The 25,877-nt window shown below is 41.9% G+C and overlaps 1 protein-coding gene across 6 annotated transcripts in view; it reads right to left on the reverse strand.

The window, feature by feature from the left end:
- MPP7 (MAGUK p55 scaffold protein 7) overlaps nt 1-25,877 on the reverse strand; it is a 151,786-nt gene that overhangs the window by 66,568 nt on the left and 59,341 nt on the right. For all 6 annotated transcript variants that reach the window (XM_064162776.1, XM_064162772.1, XM_064162775.1 and 3 more), the window contains 2 exons: nt 6,890-6,967; nt 1,731-1,811 (listed from right to left, as the gene is read on the reverse strand). In XM_064162776.1, coding sequence (XP_064018846.1) covers nt 1,731-1,811; nt 6,890-6,967 — 159 coding nt within the window. The remainder of the gene's footprint in view (nt 1-1,730; nt 1,812-6,889; nt 6,968-25,877) is intronic.

The raw sequence follows: 25,877 nt of genomic DNA on the forward strand, positions 1-25,877 counted from the left end.
GCCATGAGATGGCAGATGGAGATGACAATGGATAGGAAAGAACATCACACCTACAGTCAGTTCTTCCCTCTGACTCACACAAACACCTGCAAACTATGCAGGGTAGGGAAACATGGACCTTGTGTAGGATTAGGCAATGTGGCCACACAAAGGGTTTGGTACGCTGCACCTCCCTCTGCAGCAAGACACACATTTGCTAAGTTGCTGCAGTTGTTCAATCATATTAAGCACTCTGAGAGTAAGACACTTGTTTCCCTGAAGTCCCAGTAAGCTTATCACATTGCATTTAACTGCTTCCAACACACAGCAAGAGTGAACGAGTGGATGTGAGAAAGAGAGGGAAGGAAAGGGAGCAAGACAGCAAGAGTGGGAAGAGAGAAGCCAGAAAGGGAGAGATGCAGTTGTGGCAAACAAGTTGTCTTCACACTCAATCCACTAAATGTTCAGAAGTATGAAACATGGACAGTCACTAAGGAAATAGCTACAGGAAAGCTTAGGATCTATGCAGTTCCTCCTCTAGTATGCCATTGGCATTGCTTCCCCCTCCAGAGAAATCAGCTTGTCACTTTGCAAACCATGCAATAACCAACTGTGCAAAAAACTTTTAAAAGGAGGCACAATTGGTTTGCAAAAGTTGTAGCACTCTGAAGATATCACAGTGCCTCAGGTTTTGAGATGAGTGTTGTACAGGGAATATAAGGGAGCAGTCTTAAAACAGGCTCTTTTCCACTCCAGAGTTTTTCCTCTGAACTTATCAAATGCTGCATGTAGTTAGCATTGCAATAGGCATCTCCAGCATTATCCTCTGGACTGGATGATCCTGGTGGTCCTTTCCAACCATAGCGACTCATAGTGATAAGATGTTGTGCTGAGGGATTTGGTTTAGTCAAGCCCTTGTCAGTGTGAAACTAATGATTGGATTCAATGATCTTGAAGGTCTTTTTCCAATCTAAGCAATTCTGCAATTCTGCAATTCTGTGAGTGGCAAAAATAATGTGATAGTGTGCATTAACAATGATGCACAAGGGAGGTTCTTGTTGGATTTAAGGAAACAGTTTTTACTAGGAGGCTGGTCAGCAAGTGAAGGAGGCTGTGCAGAGAGGCCGTGGAATATCTGCTCCTAGGCATTTTCAAGACTGGATGGGAGAAAGCCCTGTGAGCAGCCTGCTCTGAGCTCAGTGTTGATCCTGCTTTGAGCAGCGTGTTGGACTAGACAACCTCATTCCAACCTGGGCAATTCAATGGTTCCACAGCCTACTGTCAGATGAGAGATATCAAGTTGCACCACAGACAGCTCCAGGTCTTTTCAAGATCAGATTTTTTAATAAAATAACATTCACCAAGAGTTCTGTTTCAAGGACCAGGTTGTGTTACTCATGCACAGTACAATTAAATCAATGGTATGGCTGAAAAGCTTTTAGGAGAAGCACATTTTTAGTAAGTTCACAAAGTGTTTACAACAACAGTTAGTGAAAGACAAAAGAAAAGAACCTATTCTCTACTTTTTGGATTATCCACTGTAAACAGGTGATGGCTCTTCACTGAAGGCCTTTTATAAACAGCAGGAAGAGCCTAACAAGATATAAGCAACATTAAATATGTTTCTTCCTCAAGGGCATTTCTGGATAGCATTATTGCCCCTTCTTAACAGCACAAGTATTCCTTAAGGCAGACAAACCCCAGGCAGACAGCCATGCAGAAAACACTTTGCAGGTGCAACACATCCTCACCTTGAGATTGGGTTTTGAAAGGAGTTTCAACAGCTCTCTGATCTCACTGCTCAGCGGCTTGCTCTGCAGCTCCTCAGCCAGCTGGGTGGGAGATGGAATCGACACAAAGACGGTTAGCAAAGCGTTGTTCTACTCGGTGCATCAGTAACAACCTAGAATCTATCTTGCTCAAGGTTATTGCTTTCCAACGTGTTCCAACAGAAGCCAGCATGAAGACAAACACCATCAATCACTGCACTTCTTTTTCTGGCCCTCAGCGGACCAGATTTAAAGCAGGCCTTTTGGCTCTGGTTAACACAAGTAATCATTTCTGGCAAGGGTGCAGCCAGATCACATCCTGATTTATTGCAATGGGGGCAAACCCCAGCACTTCATTGAAGTGAATGGTGCTTTGCGTGCAGACAAAGGCCTGCTTGTAAAAATGACTGGATCAAACTTTGACACTGTCTATAAAAAACAGTTTTGAATGAGGTGGTGAAATCCACACTGCTTCCAAAAACCCACAGTAGCTGCGCTGTTTAGGAGTGGGATAAGAAAGCAAAGTGCCCCTACAGTGCAAGCAATCTGACCCTTTTATTATGTTTACACATACACTGGAAGGAGCTCGTTAAAGGTGAAACGGGTTAATCATAATACAGTTTATAACAGGTCATCAGCAATTCAAGCCCTTCAAATGCACAAACTATGTCCTAACAACAAGATCAGTAATTTATGTTTGGTTGTGCTATGAAATTGTGGTCTGCTGAACAACAGAGCAGCAGTCTAACGTTTAATCCTGCAGCTATTTGGCTCATGTCTTGAGTTTTCCTTATCAAGACATTCTCAGCTAATTTGGACTCAAGAGGCATATTTTATTGCAGGATTTCAGATTCAAACTGTTTTTCCAGAAGAAGGAGAAACTGAAACATATTTCACAACACTGAGCTTTAAAATTCTGAAGCTACACAGCTCGTAATCCAAAACATGATTTCAGATAATCACTTATTTTCTTTGCATTAAATCAGTATCATAAAAACGTCTTAAAGAAAGATCAGTTCCTTGCTGCAACTTCCTTCATCCATCTAACCAAATTTCAATTTCTACTTTCATTTTGTATAAACCTTCCAGACAAATGGATAGAGGTATGCTTTGTGTAACTGTATGTAATAGACAATTCTAGAAGCAATTGTACACATCAGACATGGTTTGAATACTTTTTAACCTTCACGTTAACGCAGGGGTAATAGGATTGAAACAAAGGAAAAACCATCACCTGCAGTTCAACAGACTTTTAACTACAAACCAGCCATAAGCTTCAACTACATCAATGATAATCTTAGCAGTATTTGTGTCTTAAAACCAAAAGATTGGAAAATGATTTCTGTAGGAAAGGTCAGGAGGAAATATTTCAGGCACATAAAGCCAAGTATTGAAGTAATCTGACTGCAATCAGCAAAGCTGAAAATCATCTATCCTAGGAGTGACAGGAGGTGTATGGCACAGGTTGCCCTTAGTTCTCTTTTCAGTCTTTAGCTTGTGCTACTCATCACTAGACAATAAAGGCTGTGTTCCATTGATGATGATGAGTAATCAGCAGGAATTTCTCTCAGATGAATTGTGCACAAGCACCTATCCAGCAGAAATGGGGGTTGTTTTGGTGGTGCAAATGTAAGCACAAGTACAGAAAGTTTAGAACTGTGAGAAACAGGAGGATTTGTTTTGTTGTTGCTTTAACAGACTTTTAAATCTCATCACTCTGCAAATATTTGTTTGCAGATTAAAGAATTAAAATTTGTTTTTACTCATCTCATTTCCAAGATTTTTCCAAATATTTCCATGTCTTAAAGGCATTTTTAGCACCCTATGACAGAAGAGGAGGAAGACAAAGGCTGAGGAAGAGGAAGACAAGGCTGTGCTTCCAGATGAGCAAACAGGTATCACTACAGCTGCATATTGTGCTTCTAGTTGGTTTGGGCTGCACTTTTGTTTGTTGTCAGTGTTGAAGTGCTACCAGCAGCAGCACAAACTGTATGAGATACTTCAGGCACAATGGTGCCAAGCTCATCACCTCCTGCACCAAAGACTGCAGGAAAACCTGTCTAAGAACCAGCTCTACGATTCCCTGTTGAGGGAACCATAACTAAGTACTTTATGAAGAGCTGCAAACATAGAGATGGGAAAACAAACCAAGTGGAGAGGCAGATGTGGAGTGAGGCTGGCAAGATGAGGAGCACCAGGACCTGGGGATTTAAAGCTTCTGGAGAAAGTGCTGAAACTTTATCTCCCCAACAGTCTTTCTTACAACCAAGAGGCACCACCTCAAATTTAGACTCTAAATCAGATAGGACATATTCACCTGCTAATAAGAATATCTCCTTCACTGCTTAACTATAGAACAGTTACTATCACAAGACAAAACATTAATTCAAAGTTTATTGAAAGAAAAGTTTTATATAGCCAATAGGCTCTTAAATTCCTGAGGCTGACATCTAGTCAAGCATGCGTGCCAAAAAATGGAATAGCACTTCAATCCTGGAAATGTGTGGGGTTTGGAGACACAGAACCCACTACATGTAAATGGTCTTCCTCAGAGTTCACTGATAAGGATTCACAGAATGCTTTCAGTTGGAAGGAACCTTAAAGACAATCTACTTGTAACCCCCCTCCCATGGGCAGGGACATCTTGACCAGGTTGCTCAAGACGTCATCCAGCATGGTCTTGAACACCTCCAGGGAGAGGACATCAACAACCTCCTTGGGCAACCTATTCCAGTGTCTCACCACTCTCACACTAAACAATTTCTTCCTAATGTCCTGTCTAAATCTGCCCTCCTCAAGCTCAAAGCCATTGGCCCTTATCCTTGTGTCTCTACAAGCCCTTGTAGAAAGTCCCACCCCAGCTCTCCTGTTTTCCCCTTCACTTACTGGAAGGCCACTTGCAGGTCTCCCTGGAGTCTACTCTTCTCCAGGCTGAACAGCCCCAACTCTCTCAGCCTATTCCCATAGAGGAGGTGTTCCAGCCTGGTGACCATCTTCATGGTCTATTCTGGATCCACTCCAGCAGCACTGAAACACCAAAAATCCTGCACTGTGCTGGTCTGACATCAGCTGCTAAAGGACATCCTCACTCTATGGGATGCTGCCCATAACAGCAGCTCTTCAGCTCCATAAAAGCACATGAGCAAAATGGAGAACCACCAAGAGGAGCTTTAATAATAAGCTATGCTTTAAAAGTAGGCAGATGTCTAGAGACACTCATATCCCAACATGTGTACATTTAAAATATACTACCACACATATAATAATGCACTCATGGGGCAAAAAAACCCTGACCTCATTTAACTGAGGAGTGACAGAGAACTTTAATTTGGGGATTTCCAAGAGTATGTGTTTTAAATGGGGCTGAACAAAGAATGAGGTTGCTCAGCACTTCTGAATGTATAAAAAAACCCCTAAGCTTTGCATCCAAAAATAAGAAATGAGTCTTATTAAGAATTTTAGGCCAGAGATCCATACCAGGAATGTTAACAAGGATTATTAATATGTCACCAGGAACTTAATGAAGAGAATTTCAACCAGCTTTCTAATTTTAAAAATTACTATCAACATTATTCAATGCTACTTGAAGGTTAAAAAAATATTACTAATATATGCCTGATGTCAAAGCTAATACATTACAATATTTGGTATGTTACAGGATATAGCTCTCCTACTGAAACATGATTAAATTACATTGGATCCCCCCCCTTTTTTTTTCCAACTGACTTCAAACATGTTTCATTTACTTTTTGGTTCACATGTTGCCATTCTCAAGTCACAACATCTAACCATATGTAACATTTTCAAATTAAAAGCCATTAATATTCAATATATATATTGAATATATGAGGAGGGGCTGAGGGGCCTGGGGGTGTGCAGCCTGGAGGAGGCTCAGGGGTGACCGCAGTGCTGTCTACAACTACCTGAAGGGAGGTTGTAGCCAGGTGGGGTTGGTCTCTTCTGTCAGGCAAGCAGCAACAGAACGAGGGGACACAGTCTCAAGTTGTGCCAGGAGAGGTCTAGGTGGGTTTAGGAGGAAGTTGTTGGCAGAGAGAGTGATTGGCATTGGAATGAGCTGCCCAGGGAGGTGGTGGAGTCACCATCCCTGGAGGTGTTGAAGAAAAGCCTGGATAAGGCACTTAGTGCCATGGTCTGGTTGATTGGCTAGGGCTGGGTGCTAGGTTGGACTGGCTGATCTTGGAGGTCTCTTCCAACCTGGTTGATTCTATGATTCTATATATTTTAAAAGACAGGTAAGATTTAAAAACATGTATGAAGCATACTGAAGTTCCAAACATGCTGCCTTTGACACAGATCTGAATAGATATTGCTGTTTCTATAAACCAACCCAAGATCACCAATTGCAACAAAGACTTCTGGATTTCACCTAAACCACAGTTTATTAAACATTTCTCTATCCTGGCCTACCTCAGGTTCAGTCATAGTTTATACAGGTGTGTGCACAATTCATCTGAATCCTAGAGTTAACCAAAACAGCAAGAAATGGCAGGTTGGATTTCTTTCTTTTTTTTTTCATCCTTTTCTTTAGAATAAAAATTATAGTAACAGGAAATTAACTACTCCATCAATGCCTACCACTTTCACAATTTAGGTTTTTTTGGTTATGAAGGTAATTTGGAAAGCTCCAATATGAATAAATCACTACTGTATTTTTTTTCTTATAGTTTCTGAATTTTTTTTTCCTAACAAGCCTCCTTCCTAAGCATTTCATATGCTCCATTTCTGTAGTATTATCTGTCATTTTTCATGTTCTGTCAGCAGTGCTGATATCTCATTTGTCTTTATTTTTCCAAAGCATTCCTCTTGCCTGTGACTTTCCCAAAACACTAACAGTTGACAGCTTTCCCCTCTCCCAGTAGACTTCCAACCTGTAGCTTCTATTACGTAGTTACTAAAGCAGAACAAGAAGCTAGCTAGATGCAATGTTTTTGCAACAGGCAAGTGAATAAAAATCAAAGTACTATCAGCAGCAAGCCTGGTGATGACAGCACCTTTGGAAACATTTGCAGCTTCTTATGATTTCAGTTCAGAGGATTACATTCATATGCTTGGACTACAAGGAGTTGTGCTTGCAGTTTTTGAGAGACTTGGTACCAGTGATCTCAGCAGGGGACACTTACATCATCTGCCAAGGCTGCTGCACCGTGGAGTATGGGCACTGGGTTCTGTTTTTCATAATAATGGAGTTTCTCATGAATCTGGAAAACAAGAGCACAAAGTGATAAGTTTATTGAGTAGCACTGAAAAATACAAAGCACCAAACCAGGACAAAACAACCCTGTTGAGCCAAGCGACCTGTTGAGTGCCTGCAACTAACAACACATCCTTGTAGTAACCTACAGGCAGCAATGGTGCAAATGCAATTCATCATCATCCTCTGCTGAAGTGCTAAGAATATGAAATCAGATGGAAAAAATGCTGGGCATGTAGACCAACCCACAGAGAAACTAAACAGTTGTGATTTTTCTCTCCTGGCTTTCTCTGTCCGTATTTCTAACATATTGCTTTAAGTATCAATTACATTTTATATTGCTGCTGAAAACACAAAGCATAAAGTGTTTATCCCCAAGATGGATATAAAAACCCTCTGTAAATTATGATTTATGAAGTGAAATAATAGCTTGCCACCCACATCTTGACAGACAGCTTGGTGGAGCGGCTGCCATCATCAAACTAATTCAGAAACAAGGGCAAAGTAGCGCTAATATGAATTCCAACACATTAGAAAGAAAAAGGTAGTCCTTCAGTGAGTTAAAGTCATTTAGGAGCACTTAAAGGTTTTACTGGGGAGTTAGCAACATTAAAAAAGCAGTGTGCTTTAGTTCTTTCAAAAGGGGGAAAGGATACACCATCATTTAAATACTCAGCCTCTTCCCTCCTCCAGGAGTTATGCATTTCAACATTCAGCTTTGTTTTCCAGTGTCAAGGCTTTAAAGAGCCAAAATATTTTAAGGCTTCTAACAAGTTTCTTAGAAGTTATTTCAGAATGGCATATTTCACATTTGAATGCATTTACATTGTTTTCCTGAAGATGCACAGACATACAAATATCAATTAAAGGGGGTTTTTTTAGAAGACAACAGAAGTCTGAAGTAATGCAAACACCTCCCCTCCTTAGTTTTCTACTTTGGTTCCACTGATCTGAAGAAAGCATGGACTCCAGATGGTTGGAGGAGTTGCAGAAGGAGCTAAATCAGAGACTTCTGTGCTAGGGAAAGATGAGGTGTGGCAGAGGCCACAGGGTGCAGAACTCAACTGGGAAGCCCCTTGCATAGTTGGAGAATAGAAACCCCAAGGATACCTTACGTTGTGTGCTGGGGGAGGAATGGGACAGATACTGGACAACTAAGACTGCTTTAAAGAGCCACTGAACCACTGGTGTTTGCACACAGAAATTGCATGACATTGTATCTGTTTTTCACTGATGTGAGGGCAGTGAAAAGGAGGCTGAGGGGAGACCTCATTGCTCTTTATTACTACTTGCAAGTAGGCTGTAGTGAGGTGGAGGGTTGGTCTGTTCTCCCAAGTAACAGAACAAGTGGAAATGACCTCAGGTTGTGCCAGGAGAGGTTTAGAGTGGATAGTAGGAAGAATTTCTTTACTGAAAGGATTGTCAAGCCTTGGAACAGGCTGCCCAGGGAAGTGGTTGAGCTGCCATCTGAAGGTATTTAAAAGACACACAGATACAGTGCTGAGAGGCACAATTTAGTAGTCACTTGAAGAGTTAAGTTCTATTTAATAGACAGTACCTTGTCATCTTTGTTAGAGGAACCTTTTTTTCCCCCTTTTAAAATCAGATCTTTACATGACAATATCCACCTTCCCTCTCTTTGTAAGTCAAAAGATTTACCTAGGAAAATTACCAAAGCAGTGGTCTGTGCACGAAGCTGTGCCCAACACAAAATACATATGCATCACAAAAATGTTACTTCCTACTGTGCTCCTACACTTACTGCCTACCTCTAATTTCTGGATAGCTAAAGTTTTCATAATGTGTGCAGCACACACATAATAGCTTCCTGAATACACTAAGACAGGAGATTTGGTGCAATTCAGCTAACAAAGCAAACATTTCAGTGATGCAAAACCACATTTCCAGGCAATTTCATTCTAAGTGTCTGAAAATCTGTTCCAAGATGTTTTGGTTCATCATTTCCCCCAAAGATCACAGTAAGGCTAAGAGGCCTTTTGTCCCTCACATTGTGGTTTTGGTCTTGTTTGAAGATGGGCATAGAGCCTGCATTTCCCTAGTCAATAGGGACTAGATCACCTCTGCTGCCTTTCAAGGAGCACAGTTGCAAGCTCACCTGGAGGACTTGGAATTTCATAGACTTCACAGTGATGAGTGACACCTATGAATTTACAGCAACCAAAACTACTGTGCACACAGCCAAATGTTATGGCAACTTCTCCACAGTCTGTCTTTCAGTTGATTGTCTTCCCAAGTCTGAAATGTGTTAAATCGTGCTAATACACATGCAACTGGCATTATACTTCTGACATCCAATCCTTACCCAAACACAACTGGAAATCTAGCTATCTAGACAGGTTGGCATGGGGATGTGGTTGAGACTCCTGTCCCTGGAGACAGTCAGCATCAGACTTCATGTGGCCCTGGGCAGCCTGATCTAGTTGGAAGCGTCCCTGTTGACTGCAGGGGGGCTGGACAAGGTGGCCTGAGAGTTCCTTCCAACCCAATGCAGTTTGTGAATCTAAAGCTTCGACAAGCTCAAGAATCAAGAGCAAGATTAGCAGGTGAGGAGGCAGGGACAAGATGGCCTGAGAGTTCCTTCCAAAAAGTCTGAATGAAGCACTTAGTGTCACGGTCTAGTTGATTGTCTAGGGCTGGGTGCTAGGTTGGATTGGATGATCTTGGAGATCTCTTCCAACCTGGTTGATTCTATGATTCTAAGTAATTTCATAGATTCGTAGAATGGTTTGGGTTGGAAGGGACCTTAAAAATCATTTAGTTCAAATGCCCCACCATGGGAGGGGACACCTTCCACTACTCCAGGTTGCCCAAGGCTTCATCCAACACAGTCTTGAACACCTCTAGGGAGGAGGCATCCATCACCTCCCTGGGCAACCTGTTCCAGTGTCTCACCACCCTCACTGTAAAGAATTTCTTCCTAATATCCAGTTTAAATCTGCCCTCCTCAAGCTTCAATCCATTCCCTCTCATCCTATCACTACAAGCCCTTGTGAAAAGTCCCTTCCCAGCCTTCTTGTAGGCCCCCTTAAAGTACTGGAAGGCTGCCCCTTTACAAATCTCACTCCATGAAATTAAACTGTAAGAGAAATGAAAACCAGCCTGAAACACTTTGAGACAACTATAACACTGGATTTGAAATAGCAGAATAGAGAGCATTTACCTGCTCAAGGTTAAACTTTTTATATTTGCAACCATTTATTTCAGCTTCATTCTGGAGAATTCTGTTTAATAGACAAATTCATTTTATATTCTGTGGCTATGTCAGATGTCAAATAACTGTAATACTCTAATGCTTCTCTCTAGCAGAAGCCTATGGAATGTATGGAGAATATAGGACTGGATCATGCTTAAAAAATAAAAAACACAGTCCATCTGTTTTAAGTTCTTCTAATATTTAAGTGTAAAGCTTGAACCCTGAAAATCTTTTTGTGGATGAGACTGAGCCTGTTAAACCAAGAGCTATGTCCTGCAAATAAAAGTTTGAAAGCTGTTGTGCTGAACAGATGACTAAGTTGCTAGGGTTTTGGTTCTGGATTTATGTTTTTATGACTACCTATTCATTTCACTGCTGGATACTTTGAGAAGACTTATGAGGTTCTGTGAATACTGACAATCTACTCTGAAGACATATCCCGGGAGGTCAAAATCATCATTTGCAGATCTATACATTTTTGGCACGTTTGTAGGCAAGGGAAATTGTTTCTGGATTTTCTAAGAAGGACTGGATTAAGCTCCCCATAACAAGGCATCACTGAAATAGGTTTTCTGCAGCATCCCCAGCTTGGACTACTGCAAACTCCACAGGGAGATTTCCAAGTCAGAAAACCAAAACTCTTTAGCAAAGAATCCTACAATATAATCATAATTGCTCCTTTTTATATTCCCTAATTTCCAGGTATATAGAACGGTTTAGGTTGGAAGGGACCTCAAAGCTCAGCCAGGTCCAATGCCCTGCCATAGGCAGGGACACCTCCCACTAGAACAGGTCGCTCATCCAACCTGGCCTTGAACACCCCCAGGGAGGTATCAGATGAAAGGAACCAGAAAAATTAGCCTATTTTTTCCCTTTTATTTTCATCATTTAGTACATGTCTGCAACATGGGCTGAAAGCCAAACTTAGTTTGCATTTCTTTCCAAAGCTACCTGGATGTGTTCCTGTGTGATCTGCCCTGCATGTGATGGTTTGGGTGTTCCCTGCCCCCCCCCACTTTGGGAAATCACCCAGACTAGACTCAGCCACTGGAAATTTGAAGAATGAAGTTTCATATTTACATCTTAGCACAATACACAAGCAGATAGTTACAATATATACATAAATATACAAGTTAAAAAAGTAATACAGAAAGACAACAGCCCTCCCAGAAATCTGAGTCCCCAGGAGAAGTTCCCAACCACCCTTCCACCTTCTCTCCATCCCTCTACCTTACCCCAGACCTTGCCTTACACTCAAAGTAGTTTGAAGGGTCAGCCAGGGGGGTTAGGAAGCAGAAGGATTAGTTAGCAAGTTAGGGAGAGAAGTGCCTGCAGCCAGAGCCAAAGAGAGACTCTGTCATCTCTATTTATGTTCTTGTTCTTATCCATCTCAGCAAGCCTACGAGTGCAGTAGACATCACCACTGTTTCCTTTTCACAGCTGTCATCTCATTCTTCTCACCCAAATATCCCAGCTAGGCTCAAGCTAGCACAGTGAGTGATGCTGCTCTGGTAGAGGGATTGGACTCAATCTCTGGAGGTCACTTCCAACCTCTAAGATTCTGTGACTCTTCTCAAAGTTTCCTGCAGTAACTACCACTGCAGCTTTGGCACACTAATGAACTTATATAAATGGGTAACTCTGCAGTAATATGGCACAATGAACACATGAGCTAGACAAAAAAAACCCATGAGCAGCGAATTATATGCCAACTCATTTCAAATAACCAATGCAACATCTTGAAAAGTGGCTTTCTTAGAAGACAGAGAGGCTTTAAATCACATTCTCTTCAGGCCAATTGATGTGAATTGCATAGAATATTGCCTGAGAATTTAGCATGACGCATTTTAGAGAAGACAAACAGATTCAAAGTGCATAAATCATAGCTGCTCCAACTTTGCACAGAGAACTGATTTCCCCAAATTGCCTCAAATATCAATTAAGTGATTGCACAGTGCAGAAAGGCTTTTGAAAGAACAAGTATCAATGCAAGCCTCTGAAGACATTAAGACAGATACTCAGAAACCTTGATTCTGGCCCAGTTTCCCACAACAAGAAGTTTCATCACAACAGACGAGCAATTCTCTTTCAAAGCTTTGCTTTGAAGAGTAGAAGCATTAAATTCATAAGAACTGAAAAGCAGGCTAATGGCATGGAAATATTTCTGCCTCCACTGCTAAGTTAGAAGTCTGAACAATGTTAGACAACCTTAACAAAAGAGCTAAACCCTTGCATTATAATAAAAGGATCACAAACATCTTCATCACTATAGCATGAAATCACTTAAACAAACAATCAGAAAGCCTGCAGACTGTCTGGTATAAATTGTTGCAATGGCCCTGGCTGGGAGTTGGTTTTCTTCACAGCAGCCTGCATGCATGGTGCTGGGTGGTAGATCTGTGACCATAACAGTGCTATTAGTGCAGCAGTGCTTCAGCTGTCGCTGAGCAGTGCTTGTGCAGTATCAGGGCCTTCTCTCTTCACACTCTGCCCTCCACAGTGACTAGGCTATGAGAGGACACAGCTGGGACAGTTGACCCCAAATGATTAAAGATATTCCATACCATTTAATGCCATGCTTTTCCAAAGCAGCCATTGCCTGGGAACTGGATGGGGCTGGTGACAAGTGACTGCTTTTTCATCACCTGTTCCAACTCCCTGCAAGCTGCTAGAGCAAAGGAACAACCCACAAGGCATCTAAACTCTTCATGGTAACCCAAAAATGCAGACTCCTCAGCTTGAGCCTTATCTCACCTCTTACTAAAGGGTGTTCTCTTTTAGGTGAAGAGAGTTAGAACTGAGGACAAGAATACCATTTGAAAACACAGGTGTTTCTGGCCATGATAAAACCTGCTAACTAGCTCATTTAGCATTCCTTTAATTAAACAGCTCATTCATAGACATTAAATGAGGCCCAAGAGGGAATTTGTTAATTTATATCATTGAAGATTAAACTCATCCATGTCAGCATCCCAGGGAATGTTTCAAGAGAGCAGCCTGTTATCAAGGTCCTAAAGCTGCAAAAAGCAGATGATTTCTGCTGAGCTCATTTTTGTGCTACAGCTGAACACATGAAATGAAAGAAACTACCATCACTCTTTGTTCCAGGCAGTAAGCATAACTGAAGTTCATTATCTGAAGAGAGCCACCAAGAAAACATGCACACTGAGACCAAAGTCTTTGCAGTTGACTTAAAAGAATGTAAATCAGGCTCCAAGCACAGAATCGTAGCACGGTTTGGCTTGGAAGGGACCTTTAAAGGTCATCCAGCCCAAACCCCCTGCCACAGGCAGGGACATCTTTCCCTAGATCAGGTTGCTTAAAGCCTCACCCAACCTGACACTCAATATTCCATAATGAGGAATCCACAACTCCTCTGGGCAACCTGTTCTAATGTCTCAACACCATCACCATAAAAAAGAAAAGTCTTCCTTACATGCACTTCAAATCTATATTAGCATCTATTTGGCTCTTCAACATAAGGTTGCTAAAGGCCAGGATCATGTTGTCCGACACTTAAAAAGCATCCTCTGCCCAACATTAGCTACATCCAAACCAGAACTCCTCCAGAACTTTCTAACTGCATGGCAATTTCACAAATAATTTTTTTTCAGAGCTGCATGCACTGTTACAGTAATTTTCTGAGTTATAAAACGTGGTAATAGAGTTACCCAAGATCACATTTAAGGGCATTTTTCTTGTCACATTATGTTTTGTACAAAAAAATTATACAGTGGTGTGCTAGCAAAGTTACTGGAGTGGCATTACTTTAAATCAGTGCTATCAGTGCAAATCAGCAGCTGCCTGGAGAAACCACAATTTCAACTTAATATTCTCAATAAGCACTTGCTGCTTGAACTTTGAATCAGCAAGCACTGGGTTATGGAGTGGTTACATGTGTGCCAGGCTTGGTACAGGAGAAGCACCCAGTGAACAGCAGTGGCAAATCATAGAATCATAGAGTGGGCTGGAAGGGACCTCCAGAGGTCTTCTGCTCTAACCTCCAATATAAAATGGTTGTTATGAATTAGACTGAGCCAATAAATGAAGCACAACATGCTGGAAATGAAAGAATTATAAGAATGTCAGGGGTTGAAAAGGATCTCCAGAGATCATTGAGTTCGACCTTCAGAGACCATTGAGTCCAATGTCCCTGGAAAGCAGGACCACTTAGGGCAGATCACACAGGAACACATCCAGGTGAGTTTCTACTGTCTTCAGAGAAGGAGACTTCACAACCTCTCTGGGCAGCCTGTTCCAGGGTTTTGTCACCCTCACAGTGAGAAAATTTTCACTTATGTTTATGTAGAACCTCCTCTGCTCCAGCTTGCACCCATTTCCCCTTGTCCTGTCATTGGACATCACTGAGAAGAGCCTGGCTCCATCTACCTTCCAACCCCTAACACCCTGTGATCCTGCATGATCCTGTGAAGTAGACCTCACCATTGATCCCTTTTCACAGCCTACAATCTACTTCTTCTCACCAAAATATTCCAGCCAGCTTGACACTAGCACACCTTGTGAGATGCTGCCATTGTCCTGCTTTAATTTCCAAAGCTTTTTTCTTTAAGATTTTATTTTAAGTCCTCCAGAGTTTATCTTATTTAGTCTCTGTCACATCAAAAGAGAAAGGACTCCAGAATAAGAAAACTGTGTTCTGAGTGAACATGAAAGCATGTGAGACTAATGTATCAGCTATTTATTTTTGCAGTGTTAAGCAAAAGAGATTAAATACTGGCTACAAACCCAGTTATGCCTTGCAGAGTTTCTTAAAGACGTTTATTTTTCTGGAAAGCACACTTTTCACTTTGAATTCATTGTTCCTTATACAATAAAAGAAAGCTGCTATTATATGAGATTTCACAGACTTCATTCAAATGCACTTTCTTTTTTTTTGTCAGCAATAAGAACAAGTTTTGATGACTTTGCTTATAGGAAGAGGGTCCCTAGGTAGACAGAGGAAGTTCAGACCAAAGCCAAACAAGTTGCACTTGCTCCAAAGTAAATTTCCTTTGCTCCTTTACAGCTGAACAGCCTACATGGCTACTGTATACAGTATTTGCAAAACTGTTTTTCTGTACTTTTAACCCCATTTCTAAAGGAAGGAGCATCAGAACAATGCCAAATTTGAATGAAGACACTGCCTTGTGTGAGCTAAGAACGTGAAGCCCTTGAAGAATAACAACAAAACCTTTTCCTCCTTTGAAACCAGCAGCTTACAAAACCAGAACTCATGGACGCTGACACATCCCTAAAGTTTATTGCACTCTCCATTAACAAAAGCTGAGCAGGAAGCCCATCAAGTACCAGGCTGAGTCTGCTAAAATGCTTCTCCATGGGGAGTTTGGTACTTTCAAGATCTTTATGAATCTGAGAGGAGGACTTTTTAATTTGTTTTTACAACAGTGAGCTTTCTGTACTGGGCTCAATGACCTCTGGAGGTCAGACTGGGCAGCCTGATTTAGGGCAGGGTGTCCCTGCCCATGCAGGGGGGCTGGAACTAGGTGATCTTTGTGGTCCCTTCCAACCCTGACTGATTCTATGACTCAGTGATCTGCTCTTGAATAGCAGATTTACATATTGCATAGAAAAAAAAAAAAGAGATATAAAAATATTTATACTACTAAACAAGAGTTGGAAAAGAAACAAACTGGATGCGGCCAGAACCGGGGAGGCTGTAGCCAGGTGAGGGTTGGTCTCTTCTCCCAGGCAAGCAGCAACAGAACAAGGGAACACAGTCTCAAGTTGTGCCAGAGGAGGTCTAGGCTGGATGTTAGGAGGAAGTTCTTGCCAGAGAGAGTGATTGGCATTGGAATGGGCTGCCCAGGGAGGTGGTGGAGTCTCCGTCCCTGGAGGTGTTGAAGAAAAGCCTGGATGAGGCACTTGGTGCCATGGTCTGGTTGACTGGCTAGGGCTGGATGCTAGGTTGGACTGGATGATCTTGGAGGTCTCTTCCAACCTGGTTGATTCTATTCTATGATATTTTGTAGGGGTGTTACACAGATGCTGTAAACAAATTCCCTCTAAAATGATGAAAGTCAAGAACTAGAAAGCTGGCTATGCAAAGAAAAACTGAACATTCACACACATGTCTGATGGCTCTCAAGAAATAAAGAATGTAAAGAACAAAGATCATGTCAGCAGCTGGCTGGGGTTTGGAAGCTGTCGTTAAGTGAAGTCCTTCTAAGCACAAAATACACCAGCAACAACTGTCATCTTCCTGCTGAGACATCTGGGGAAAGTGCAGCTCTAACTCACGACTTGCAATCAAATTTGATTATCCAATCCAGTCACTTTAAAAAAGAAAAATAATATATCATTATTTCCCCTGCTGTATGCTGGCATGGTGATTAGCAAAGAAAGAGCCATAAAGTGAATTCAAACATGAATCTACAGTACTTTCTGTGCCAATACTAATACCCATTCATGTTAAATTATTCACAGAGTCCAAATTAGAGGATGAAATAAGGAACTTGCTTAGAATATGGAGATAGTGTTTAAAAAAATATTAGATTAAAAGAACATTTTTCCAAGAGGCTCTGAGGACATATTTTAAATCAAGGACTGTACAATTCTGCTTTGTCAAACAAATATAGCTGAAGAAGCAGCTTTGAAGTGAGATGGAACTGAAAGATGAGAGTTGTCTTTGGAAATCTGCTCAGAAAGTAAAGCACATTCAAAGCAGGTAGCCTCCAATTCGCTGCTAACAGCTTTCCTTAAAGGCCAAGTTCAAGATTTCATTTAGATGCTAAAACAAAACAAATATGTGCCCAGATGTAATGCTTCTCTCAACAAGTGCCTTGTCTGTTCCTCTAGAAAGCACAAGAACTTACACAAGCATTAAAAGGTTCTCATTTGGCCACAAATGGCTTGTAATAATTTGCTTTGTAGTCTTAATTTCTTCCGATGCTACTCTTTTTAAAGGTCTTTACTTCTACACCATTATATAGAACTTCATTTCCAAGTGGGTTTTTTTTTTTTCCAAAAGTGATTGATTTCCACTCTCTTGTTAACAATCTCATTCCAAAGGAAAGAAGTTTTTTAACCCTGCTCACCAATGAAGCAGATTTATAAGAGGAACGCAGGCTAAACTGCTCTTCTCAGTGTCAGATGGATTGAGTTGTTTCCACCAAGCTCCATGCTCCACACAACTAAGATTTTACAGAAATGCCAATTAAACATTAAAGAAAATAAACAAATCTCTTAGGATTTGCTGCACACAGACTCAGAAGTCTTGGAACAGGCTTGTTTGCTGTTCAAGCAGAGCATGCTAAATTTAAAACATGAAGAGTTTGGTTTATCCCAGTTAAGGCAGTAAGCACCATCCTTAACTCACTGCAAGTTAGACCAAGATCCAATTGAGTTCAGGCTCCCTGAGTTCCTGTACTAGTTTGAGCCTAGCTAGAATGTTTTGGTGAGAACAACTAGATTACAGGCTACAAAAAGGAAACAGTGGTGAGGTCTACTTCACTCATAGGCTTGCTGAGATGTGTAAGAACAAGAATACAAACATAGATAAGGGAGTTGCTGCCTGGGCTTTGGGCTGAACTTCCCTCTCTCTCTCTCTAACCTAACCTGTCGTCTGTGTGACTAATCCATCTGCTTCCTAACCCCACCCTGGTCAATCCTCAAAACTACTTTTAAACATAATGCAAAATCTTGAGTAAGGTAGAGGGGTAGGGGGAAGGTGGAAGGGTGATTGAGAGCCCCTCCTGGAGACTCTGGTTTCTGAGAGGGCTATTGTGTTTCTGTATTACTTTTTAACTTGTGTATTTCTGTCTCTAGCTACACAGATTGTAATTATCTGCTTGTATATTGTGCTAAACTGTAAATATAAAGCTTTATTCATTTTCCAGAGCCACTGAATCTAGTCTGGGTGATTTTCCAAAGAAGGGGGTGGGGGGGAAGTAACACCCAAACCATCACAGTTCCTAATATTAAAGATCTGAAAAGATCACTGATACAGCATTAGAATCACAGAATCAGTCAGGGTTGGAAGGGACCACAAAGATCATCTAGTTCCAACCCCAGATCATAGAACAGAATCATAGAATCCACCAGGTTGGAAGAGACCTCCAAGACCATCCAGTCCAACCTAGCAGCACCCAGCCCTATCCAGTCATCTAGACCATGGCACTAAGTGCCTCATCCAGTCTTTTCTTGAACACGTCCAGGGACAGTGCCTCCACCACCTCCCTGGGCAGCCCATTCCAATGGCAAATCACTCTCTCTGTGATACAATCATATATGCTTTGATTTAAAATTAAATGTGTGTGTATATATATGCACACACACACATATATACACACAGAGACATACATTTATCAATTAGCACCATCTAGTGGGGCCAGTACAATTGATGCAATACAAGAAACATGTAGCTCACTGTTCAAGTTTTCCACAATCTATGCAACATGCTATGATACAGCAAAAGTCAACTAATAAAATTCAGATGTAAAAACAAACAAATATAAAAAACTGCCCCAAAATCCCCCACAAAAACCCCAGTAACGTCCAAAACTCTGACAACTCTCAGACTGTCTTAGTTTTAATTCAGATAACTACATTATTCCATTGTAAATTACATGGCAAGTAAAATGCTGACACTGGAAGCAGCATGGATATACAGAGGAAAATACATGGATAGGAAGAAAATAACCTGCATTTTTGGCACTCATACACATGCAAAATACAATTACCATTTATTCATTTTTCCTCTTCTGCTCTCCTCTCACAATTCCAGAAAAAAAAATCATGTTTTTAAAGAAGCTACTCAGAAGCATGCAAATGATGAGAAAAACCTACTTCTATTCCAGGGTTTCATCACCTCATTAATATCTGAGGAGTGGGTGTCAGGATGAAGGTGATGGTCTCTTTTAAGTGGTGCCCAGTGACAGAAGAAGAAACCACAGGTATAAGCCAAAACACAGCAGGTTCCACCTCAACATGAGGAGAAACTTCCTTATGGTGACGTTAACAGAGCCCTGGAACTGCCTAGAGAGGCTGTGGAGTCTCCTTCTCTAGGTGCATTCCTGTATGACCTGCCCTGGGTGATCCTGCTTTGGCAGGAGGCTTCACAGTACCACACAGTATCACAGTATCATCAGGGTTGGAAGAGACCTCACAGATCATCAAGTCCAACCCTTTACCACAGAGCTCAAGGCTAGACCATGGCACCAAGTGCCACGTCCAACCTTGCCTTGAAGTGCCCCAGGAGTCGCTCTGAAGGTCCCTTCCAACCCTTAACAGGCTGTGATTCTGTGAGTACTTATAAGAGTGTTAACTGGAATAATTAGAGGAGATTAAATGCACAGAACACAAAGATAATGAAAGCTCAGCCATACACTAAAAATCCTTAGCAGTAGAAAAACAACTAGAAAATAATCCAATTCTAATAAGTTGAAAGACCAATGGTCAGCAGAGATGCGTCAGAAGGATAAAGCCATGGGTTTTACTCAGTGGTTATCTGACATGCAAGGAGAGGAAAACATTGCTTCCCCTTTAGGACAAGACAATAGTAAAACCTGGTCAGATTATTAGTTCAAATTAGCTAGAAATTGGTAGAAAGTGAATGCTTCAAGATGAAAGAGCTTAGACACACAGCTACAAAGACTCTCTTGCTTGGCACGTGCTATGGTATGATTTGTAGTTAGCTTTTAATAACACACCAGACTTCAATGTGACCATCTTAGCATTTCAGATGTAGATTAACATGATTACAATCATGGGTTACTTTTCCCCTAGAATGTTTGATACTTGGCAATTCAAAATTGCACCCTGAGTTATGGTTTGATCCTGATTAAAGCCATGTATGGCTGTAGTGTCATTACTGGATTATTTAATCACAAAGCTTCAACAAAAACTCCTCCTTTCCATGAAACTCAATCTGAAAAGCACAAAGCATGTGAAAATTGAACATCATTTATGAAGATGATATCCATTGCTAAATGTAAAGCAGCACTGAAGCTATCCCATACGTAACCCCCCCCTAACATTTATAGCTGGCACATTTGGGACCTTTTTGACTGCTGTCAAAGTAATTGAGGCTGCTTTTTTTTTATGAATGAGTGACATCACTGGCATTTAGGAGTTCTAGCAAAGTCAACAAGTTAAAGAGAGATAGGGAGGCAACATGATATATTTTCTAATGGACACAGCATTTACCCCTCCCTGATCCCCACCACTCAGTAAATATGCTCTTCAACAAGGGTCACACTGTACCTAAGCCACCACAGTTCAAAATCTCCTCTTGGGAGCAATGACTTCGTGTTAGGGGTCTATGAAATAGGCTGAAGGAGAAAGGCAACAGGCACAGCTATTTAGTTGCACTTGGAGCCTGGGATGGTATTTTTAGGGATCTGTAAATGTGGTTCTGCTTGGAAATCTAGAGTGTGGACACTTTATCAGTGAGGTTCAGCCCTGACCAGCTAGACAGCAGCAATGTGACCAAGGCTCACTGTTCACGTGAGCACTGTTGGTGCTCACACATGCAATGGCACTGCTCTGTCTGTGGTAGCCTTTCTGACCAGCTGGGCTACTAGCATAGAAGCTCATCCTTGCTACTCGTTGGACCTGCAAATAGCAGGAGCAGCAGCTGTGTCCATCTCAGTGCACCAGACTGAGCTTCTGCAGCTTCAACAGAGGAGCCCTCACCTCCTGGGGACAGTGTTATGCAAGTTGGCCACTTGCATAACATCCTCAAACTCCGGCATTGATCAAAAGACAAAGTATCTCCTCTAGGTTGCATGTAATGGTATAGCCTAACTTTGCAAATAGATGCAAAAGTAAAGGAGGTCCTTAGGAATCCACATGGCACTTACATGGCACACAAATACTTCACCTTTATACACTTAATGTCTTGATAACCCCAGGAATTAATGCAATCTGGGTGGTCAGGCACTGGAACAGGCTGACAGGGAGGTGGTGGAGTCACCATCCCTGGAGGTGTTTAAAAGGAGAGTGGATGTGGTGCTTGAGGCTATGGTCTAGTGATGAAGGCTGCTGGGATGAAGGTTGGACTGGCTGATCCTGGTGGTCCTTTCCAACCATAGCAATTCACAGTGATTAGATGTTGTGCTGAGGGCTTTGGTTTAGTCAAGGACTTGTCAGTGTGAAGCTAATGATTGGACTTGATGAGCCAATTCTGTGAAAAAAGAGGAAAAAACCAAAACCAAACCAAAACAGAGGCCAAAGTTACTATCAGCACCAACAAAAAGCTGTTGGTAGGAAACACAGGTACACATTTTTGCTAAAACTTATTTTTAAGAGTGCCATTAAATCTTACTGTATCAGTTTCCATGCCTCAGAAAGATTTTATAACCACCACATCCCATTTTTCTCAACTCTTACCATGTTTTTGCACTGAGGAGGCTTGTTTGGGTAGTTATGACTTTCTGTTCTTAAAAGGAAAATAGTCCAAGACAGTAACAGAAAGAAAAAAAAAATCATTTTTAAGCACTCCCTCACATGCTCTGCCACAGAATTTCTGGTCCAAGGGAAAAGAAAACCATAGAAAAACAGTTTAAAATTACATTATCCTTGGATGTCTTGGATTTATCAGACTGCTATTACTGAGCAGCTCATGAGACCTTTGATTTGCCTCTGTATCATAGACAAAAGAAGTATCCCTTTGGTTAAATACTGTACAAGCTTTGTAAAATGGAGGGGGGGGGGGGGGAAATCAGCACATGAGCACAGGTTTGGGGTCTAAAACTTCAACCTGCTGCACCATTTTTTTGTCACCAGGCTGGTAGATTGCCCCCTGGGTAACAATGAAATTAGGAACTATTTGTCTTAGAGGGATTGATTTACCTCTTTTATGTCCAGTACATTTTGGCTGGATTTCTGCTACTCTTTGGAGGTTTCCCAGCAGAAACTTTAAATCATTTACCACTGATCCAAAAATATGCCTCTGTCTGGATTTTAACCTAAACCGAAGTTTATTTGCATTCCAGAGCACTGATTTATTCACAAGTTTCAAGTAGTAGTCATAGACCAACACCTCACACCTCTGATTTAATTACCTTATCTGCTTTATTTTTCATTTCAAAAGTTTGTTAGGACACCATAGCTGTAAAGACCTCTGAGATCAACCCAATACCCTTTAGGAGACTAAACTCTCCACAAGACAATTCAATTGATACTTTGGAAACTTACTGTTCCATTGCTTTCCTATTGGTGTTGTTAATGAAGCAGGTTGAAAAGAGGAGTTGATGACAGGAACAGGGCTTCCTTATAAAAACCTTGATGAAAAGTTGCAAGTGTCTAATATTAAACACATCAGCAGCTCTGATGTTGAAATCTCAACATGTTAGAGATATAAGTTCAAAGAATGGTTTGGGTTGGAAGAGACCTTAAAGATCATCTAGTTCCACATTATCTGCCATAGGCAGGGATGCATTCCACTAGACCAGGTTGCTCCAACCTGGCCTTAAACATCCCCAGAGAGGAGATGTCCATGGCCAACTTGGGCAACCTGTTCCAGTGTCTGCCTCACTTCCAGCATAAAGTATTTCTTCCCAATATCCAGTCTAAATCTCTTGTTCTCAATTGTCAGTACATTCCTTCTCATCCTATTACTACAAACCCTTGTGAAAAATCACTTGCTGGCTTTCTTCAGGTACTTGAAGGTCTTGACCATTACAAGGTCTAGGAGCCTTCTCCTCCCAGACTGAACAGCCCCAACTCTAACAGCTTGCCCCCACAGGGGAGGTGCCCCAGCCCTCTGATCATCATGGGACACAAGCCCTATGAGGAGAGGCTGAAAGAGGGGGGGTGTGCAGCCTGCAAAAGAGGAGGCTCAGGGCAGACCTCATTGCTGTCTACAGCTACCTGAAGGGAGGCTGTAGCCAGGTGGGGTTGGGCTCTTCTCCCAGGCAAGCAGCAACAGAACAAGGAGACACAGTCTCAAGTTGTACCAGGGAACGTCTGGGCTGGATGTTGTTAGGAGTAAGTTCCTGCCAGAGAGAGTGATTGGCATTGGAATGGGCTGCCCAGGGAGGTGGTGGAGTCAGCATCCCTGGAGGTGTCCAAGACAGGACTGGATGAGGCACTTAGTGCCATGGTCTGGTTGATTGGCTAGGGCTGGCTGCTAGGTTGGACTGGATGATCTTGGAGGTCTCTTCAACCTGGTTGATTCTATGATTCTATTTTATGATCTTTGTGACCTCGTCTGGCTCCAGCAGTCTAATGCTGATCCAGAACTGGACGTAATACTCCAGGTGAGGTCTAACAAGAGCACAAATATACTCTAAGAGCACAGATAAGTCAAAGGGCTCGAAACACACATAGCAACAAGAAGCCCCCCAGTCTCAACAAGAGAATGACTGTTTCCTTGGTGTCTGGATGCTAGCTACCTTTTCCCTAATGTTTCCTTGGAAAGAGTATCTGCCTAAATAAAGGAAAGATTCTGTACTAATTCTTATAAGACTCCAATTACCTTACTGTGATCAATCTGATCACTGTTCCCATGGAAATTACGTTTAAAGGCAGCTGACTGCCTCCAGCTAACAGTGACCTCTATACTTGCAGACTTCAGTTGTTGGCTATTGAGCAAAGCTCAAGAAAATAACTTTGGCTTCAGAAGCAACACTTGAAATTTGTGGCATTTCATAAGGAATGACATCTTGCATTACTTTTTTTTTTCATGTAATACTTTTGATGAAAGCAAAAAAAACCTCATTCCTTCAGTGGTAATCACTCCAAGTACAAATGTAAACTATTGACAGTCACCAATAGGCTTTCTTACAAAGCATTATTAGGCAAGCCAGAAACATGTGGCAAGTTTATACTTCACTATATAAATTAGAGTACTGCCTACAAATACTTTGGATTAGAAGAGTAGTGAAACTCTAGCACTCCTGTGCCAGGGGAGGAATAGGCTGGATGTTAGGAGGAAGTTCTTCCCAGAGAGAGTGATTGGCACTGGAATGGGCTGCCCAGGAAGGTAGTGGAGTTGCTATCCCTGGAGGGGTTCAAGCAAAGCCTGGATGAGGCACTTAGTGTCATGCTCTGGTTGATTGGATAGGGCTGGGTGCTAGGTTGGACTGGATGATCTTGGAGGTCTCTTCCAACCTGGTTGATTCTATGATATTGTGTACATAACTCCATCAGGAAGCTTCAAAAATGAACTGGAGATCATGCTTCCTCGTCAGACATGAGAAAAATAACAGAAGGAAAAAATGCCTTCCATTTCTTCCATGCAGCTTTCATGCTGCTTTGCAGATTGAGTATCCTAATACTGTCCATGTATACCTCACTGTTAGATGGTTCTGTAGGGTTAGAAACTTTGTGGCTCATGTGTTCTGTCAGTAGGACCTGTGGCAAGACTGGAGCATGCTTCTTTCAGCTAGAGATATTCACTGAGCATCCTTACAAAACTTCACATTTCCTTGACCTGTGATGATCTGGACTGAAGGAATTGCTGCCTTTTATCTAGCACACCAACACAGTAATTTCCTTCTCCTCTTGCCAGAGTAGTGAAGGCTTTCAAATCAGCACGTGAGACCCCATCTGTGTGTTGTTTGGACAGTTGGCTGTACAAGCACGATGGGCTCACTCTTGCCATCAGAAGGCTTTGCATGCTTTCTCTGACTGAAAAATGCACGCCATAACAGGAGCAGCAACTTTGCTCGATTCTCCTCTCCAGCACAAAGTACAACCACTTCTCATTGGCCATGAATTGTTACTGTCTGCCAACCACCACACTCACACCTCCTCCTCCAGATGGCCAGGTGGCAAATGCTTACTCACACTGCCTTTGCCTTCATTTTTTCCCCCCATCTCCAAAGCAAACAGCACTTCAGACCTCCACATGAATTCACAGCACTGCAGCCTATTTCCTCTACTGGGCAGGCACAGCTTTTCAAAAATAAATACAGTTGAGAACTCAGCAGTAAAGAACCTTAAGAACTTCAAGTACCAAAGCATCATTTCAGTGAATGAGATATCAGTTTCAGTAATTCCACCCACTCTGAGGTGGTCCATACATCTCTCAAACTCTCCAGTGCTTTCCCCAAAACCCACAACCCACCCACTCTGTTAGATCTGAGGTCAGATGCCACCTATGGTCTACCAAACTCCAGTCCCACTTTCTCCTTTTCCAGGCTTGCTGCTCTTGGGTAACACAGTTCCTCTGAGCCTCTTCTGAAGAAACTGCATTTGTCTGCCCTGAAATCAGAAACCACTTGCACCATTCCTTAACAGTGGCAAACTTAGGAGCTATCAGAATCCCCCCCACAAACACATCCTGCTTTCTACACCTTCTACAGAATGGAACAGCTAACAGAAACATGGAGCACTGGAGCAGGCTGCCCAGAGAAGCTGTGGTGTCTCCTACTTTGGAGACTGTCAGAATCCACCTGCATGGCTTCCTTGTGTGACCTGTCCTAGGTCATCCTGCTCTGACAGAGAGGTTGGACTGGATGACCTTTCAAGATCCCTTCCAACTCCTAAACATTCTGTGATATGATTCAAGTTACACACCAAAGAAATTACACCAGGACACTTGGTAGCCATTGACACAGATGAATATTAGCACATACAAAACAATCTCTCAGAACTTCAAGTTAAGTCACATCCAAGTGGAATTAACAGAAAATTAGCACAAATTCAGGACTGCAGGGCCAGCTACCAAAATACTATACAGTTACAATAAAATCACACTAGATCCAGCAAATATTCCTTACTTCTGTAGTAGTTTTTT

Source organism: Pogoniulus pusillus, chromosome 23, assembly GCF_015220805.1.
Source record: "Pogoniulus pusillus isolate bPogPus1 chromosome 23, bPogPus1.pri, whole genome shotgun sequence".
NCBI lineage: Eukaryota > Metazoa > Chordata > Aves > Piciformes > Lybiidae > Pogoniulus > Pogoniulus pusillus.